Raw genomic sequence first — 4,282 nt, 5'->3', positions numbered from 1 at the left:
GGGGGGGGGGGCAGATGAACCCTCCCCCTGGGAATCACACCACCCCGGGGCGGCTCAGCCCTGAAGCCCCAACTGCCCCGCCTCTATGGGCCTGCCCCGTCCCACCAGGGCTCTGACCCGGGCCTGGCCTGAGGTGTACGGGACAAGTTTTCGCTGTGACGAACACGTAGCCTCTCCCCCACCCCCGTGTTTAGATTTCTTTCTCATCTCATTTTAACACGACGGCCACTCGCTTTGGTTCCATGCTCCATAATTTTGCTTCTCTATTACGAAAATTAAAATTAAAAATGAAGGGCGAAGGTGCGAAGAGGGGTTGGGCGTTCCAACAACCGGAGGGTTGGGTTTCAAGCACCCCATGCTGTGCCCACTCGATATTCCGTTGACGTTGTTGTGATCCGTCCAAAATTTGGCACTTCCCCATTCAAAACGGGATAAAATCGCGCACATGATGGTTACCTGGTAGATGTTGTTGTAGCCGGGGTGGTCCAGGTCGTGGCATATGGACGACGTGATGAGTATCAGCGTTTCCAGGTCACCCACTTTAGACGGTATGTCCACGCTGCTCGCCATGGCGTACATCTGCGAGATGGGAAAAAAAGAGGGGTAAAGCAAACACCATCAAGAGAAACGCCAAAAGAGAGGAAATAAATTCCGCTCAGCGTTGATGGAGGACGAATGACTACGTCCGGAACGGACTCGACAGTCCCGCCCAACCGCCCCGCCCCGCCCCGCCCCTCACAACAACACACAGTATAGCGCCGTCCGAGGGCAGATGGGCTGCCAGCAGGTCTCGCCCGCCGCCATGGCCACCATTTGGAAGGGAGATCACAAGTTATGGAAGCAGTGGCCGTAGTCATAACCGGTGAATATTCGCGCCCCGCCGTGCCGCCGACTCGCGACCACAACGGTCTGCCGCGACGGCAGGAACCGAGCAGTTTTCATTTCTTTATGGTCTGTCTGTCTGTCTGTCTGTCTGTTTCCTCTGCTCCACCATATAGCCAGCCGGTGAACGCCTGCGAGACGCAGGGTAGGCCACCCGCTAAGGACGCGTGCGCTGGTGCGCTCCAGTGCCTACCTACCAGGCGTTTTCTACCAAGTCCTTAGCACCACCACTTCACATCCTTCTCTTTTCCTCTCCCCAGCCTCCTCCAAAATGAAAAAAGGACTGCATGAGTGCATCTTTGATGAAATGATTTGAAAGCCCAGCAGCCGGCCAAACAATTTCGGATCACCTTTCAGGTTCTCTTACCATCTGGGTGACGCAGAAGCCGTGCCTGAAGTTATGAAACGGCACCTCGTTGTAGTTTTTGTAGACCTCGTAGAGGAAGGCCCGGACGGTGCGCGTGTCGATGTGGAACTTGCGCAGCAGGTCGAAGTCGTGGTACATCCACTCGAGTAGCGCCAGGATGTCCGGGTCGGACAGCGGCGAGCAGTCGAACAGCGCCGTCTTGAGCGCGTCCTTGATCTCCTCCGACGGCGTGACATCGCTGCGGGCAAAGGAGACGAAGGGATGAGTACCATTAAAGACCATAGCACAGAAAAAAAAGTGCAGTTGGCCATTCTCTCCCGAAGAGCGACTACAATTTAATTTCCAAAGTTTAGAGAATGTCATGTGTCCGCTGTTCCCTCGTCGCAAAATAGGTTACTCTAAAACCTCGGAACCGCTTCACATAATCCCTCGCGACGGCCCATAGTTACTGAGAAACGCCCAACCGTTTCTTCGGTCAGCAAGTCAGCTAATGGCGGTGTGCTCGACGCCCTCCGCTCGCGCCCTGAAGGCCCAGGAAGAGAGTGTTTGTGTGGCTCGCCACCGAGCCGAGGAGGCGGCGGGGGCGGCAAGATATGCACGGGGGTCGAAGGCCGTCAGAAAGGTGATCGACATGGCCCAGGGCGACGGGGCAGGGGCGTGGCGGCGCGCGGCGGGCTGGGCCTCGAAGGAGTGAGTGTATTCGATCAATGCTGGGGGCGGCGCGGGGGCGGCGCGGGGGCCGTGCTGCCCTTCGCCGTGCCGCCTGCACCGGAACGGAAGTGGATGGCGAAGTCGGACGACCGACGCGGGCGGCGGTGGTCTGTGGCGCGGTGCAAACCCCTAGATTCCACGGCGGAATGTAGGTCGCCGAGCCACGCCACCAGCGGCCGCGGCGGCGCTCCCCGCGGTAGCGCCCAGGTCTGCAGGCAGGACGGCAGGACAGTAACTGGGGCGGGGTGGGTAGCGAGCGAGTTTAATGGCGGTAAAGCGCACCCCACCGTGTTTCAGCCGCGGCGTGGCGTGGCGGTGCGGTGGGCTTGTTATGGAGGGAACACGCCCCTACCCACCACACCAGCCGCGCACGGCGGCGCACGGCGGCCAGGGGTAGCAGGTAGGTGTGCGCGGGTGGGGCGCTCACTGCGCTTCCACCGAGGCAGGGTGCCACTCGTCGCTAAGTTGGCTTCCCTGCAGCTTTACTAAACGATCGTGCCTGTCTTTCAATTTCTCATTTTCGGTCAGGTATGTCAAATGTCCAAGAAAATACTTAGTACTTGCGTGGACACCTCCTCCGTTCCGTGATGACAGAAAGGTGTCCTGGAGCTGTGCGCATTAAGTCTGACGGGTTCTAGGGTCGTGCAATTTAAGTCAGTCGCACAGGTGCTGGATACACGTCAGATTGACAGTGTAGCTGCACGACATCGGCGCTGGCCGCTCGATCAGATTTTTGTGACTCTGTGAGGGGGCGACCCCGCTTCGGTTTGCACACACTCAGACACAGGCACCGCCCCCGCTGCCCCCTATTCCCGCACACAGGCTGCGCGGACCACGCTTTGCCCTCTGTCTGTCTGCGTCTGTCTGTCGCTCTCACTCTCTCTGCGCAGGTTGTGATTGAGAAATAACCGCGCGCAAGTGCCTCTTCACCTCTTTGGAGCGCCATATATCCCATTATCCCGCCATCCGTCCGGCTCCCACCGCCACCCCCGCCGCCCCCGGAGCCTAACCGCCGCCGCACAGCCGCTCCCGTATTGGTCATGAAAGGCAGCGGCTCCGCACACTGCATCGTAAAGCCCTCATGGCGAGCCGGTAGGATATTGCATTCCCCAGCAAGTCTCGCGACATAAAGGCAATTGAGAAACGGTCGGGCAGACGACCGTCGTCGTCGTAGTCGTGGGGAAGTGCAAACAACAACCCCGAAAATAATTTGGCAAACAAAGTTTCCGGTTTTAATCGTTGTGCATGTTGTATGTTGACGTTGCGTTATTTTCAAAGTAACCATAATATAATGGCTGGCTTAAGTTTGCGCAACCGATCGGCCACGTGCACGTATAGCAGGCTGCCTGCCGATATATTCTGACGGTTTCCGTCAGCAAATACACAACAACAAACCCTACCGCCGTGCTCAGCAAGCAGCACTCAGCAGCGCATACAGGGGGGAGCGTCACCGCGTCCAAACAGACTGCGTGACTGAACCAGCATCAGCGCGCTGGCTGTGGGCTCAATAATGAATGGCTCAGGACCTCGCCCTCCTCTCGCCAAGCAAATGTGATCTCCTCTGGGTAAGTGAGTGATAATAAGAGCCAGCAAGCAGCTGTGCCTGGCCTGTCAGTCTGTCTGTCTGTCTGTCTGTCTCAATTTTCTCTGCATATAGGGCGACATGTCGAGTAACCATGCCTTTATGTCCTGTCCCTTTGCTACACACGAATGACGACATACTAACAAATACACATACACAGACAGACAGACGCTCCCCCCCCCCCCCACAAACGCGTTACTTTTATTTTCGCAGAGACGTTTCGGCGCTCGCGGTCAAGCACATGCACTGGACCAGCAGCAGCCCCAGACCACGGAGGGCTCAATAGCTCAATGGCCGCCTCTCCGCCTGCCGAGCCGGGCGCGGCCGCCGCTTGAGACTCTTTGATCTCGTCTTTTTGGCTTTCGCAGAGTTGAATCGGGCGGGCGGGCCGGGTGCCCACAGGGCCAGGGCCGCGTCCGGCCGGGGTAGGCTGTGGCCGCAGCGGCCGGCCAATCAGGTAGAAGCGCGGGAGATTCAAACGCGGCCGGGCCTGGCCCGCGCACGGGTCACGGCACGGCCAGTTTGACGGGCAGACAAAAGGGGAGAGGGTGGGGCGGCGCAGAGCAGGGCAGGTGGGGGATTATTGAAGGCAAGGAAAATATTGGAGACACCGCTTGTCTGAGGAGCTCGAGGAGGTACTTGGAGAGGCAGTCGCAGTGTAGCCGACAGAGATGTAAATAAAAGAGGGAACGACGAGAGAAGAAGAGGGGAGTGGAAGGAGTGGGGTGTAGGGGTGGGGG

The 4,282-nt window shown here is 58.4% G+C and overlaps 1 protein-coding gene across 1 annotated transcript in view; it reads right to left on the bottom strand.

The window, feature by feature from the left end:
• The window catches only part of LOC113206289 (high affinity cGMP-specific 3',5'-cyclic phosphodiesterase 9A), a 176,708-nt gene that overhangs the window by 42,857 nt on the left and 129,569 nt on the right, over positions 1–4,282 (bottom strand). Inside the window, exons 9-10 of the mRNA XM_052268509.1 lie at positions 1,250–1,487; positions 457–579 (exon numbers count right to left, since the gene is read on the bottom strand). Coding sequence (XP_052124469.1) covers positions 457–579; positions 1,250–1,487 — 361 coding nt within the window. The remainder of the gene's footprint in view (positions 1–456; positions 580–1,249; positions 1,488–4,282) is intronic.

The sequence above is a fragment of the Frankliniella occidentalis genome, unplaced genomic scaffold, assembly GCF_000697945.3.
Source record: "Frankliniella occidentalis isolate FOCC.00 unplaced genomic scaffold, Focc_3.1 Scaffold71, whole genome shotgun sequence".
In the NCBI taxonomy this organism is placed as follows: Eukaryota; Metazoa; Arthropoda; class Insecta; order Thysanoptera; family Thripidae; genus Frankliniella; species Frankliniella occidentalis.
Note: the sequence above shows the minus strand (reverse complement) of the source record. Positions and strands in the feature narration are given on the sequence as shown.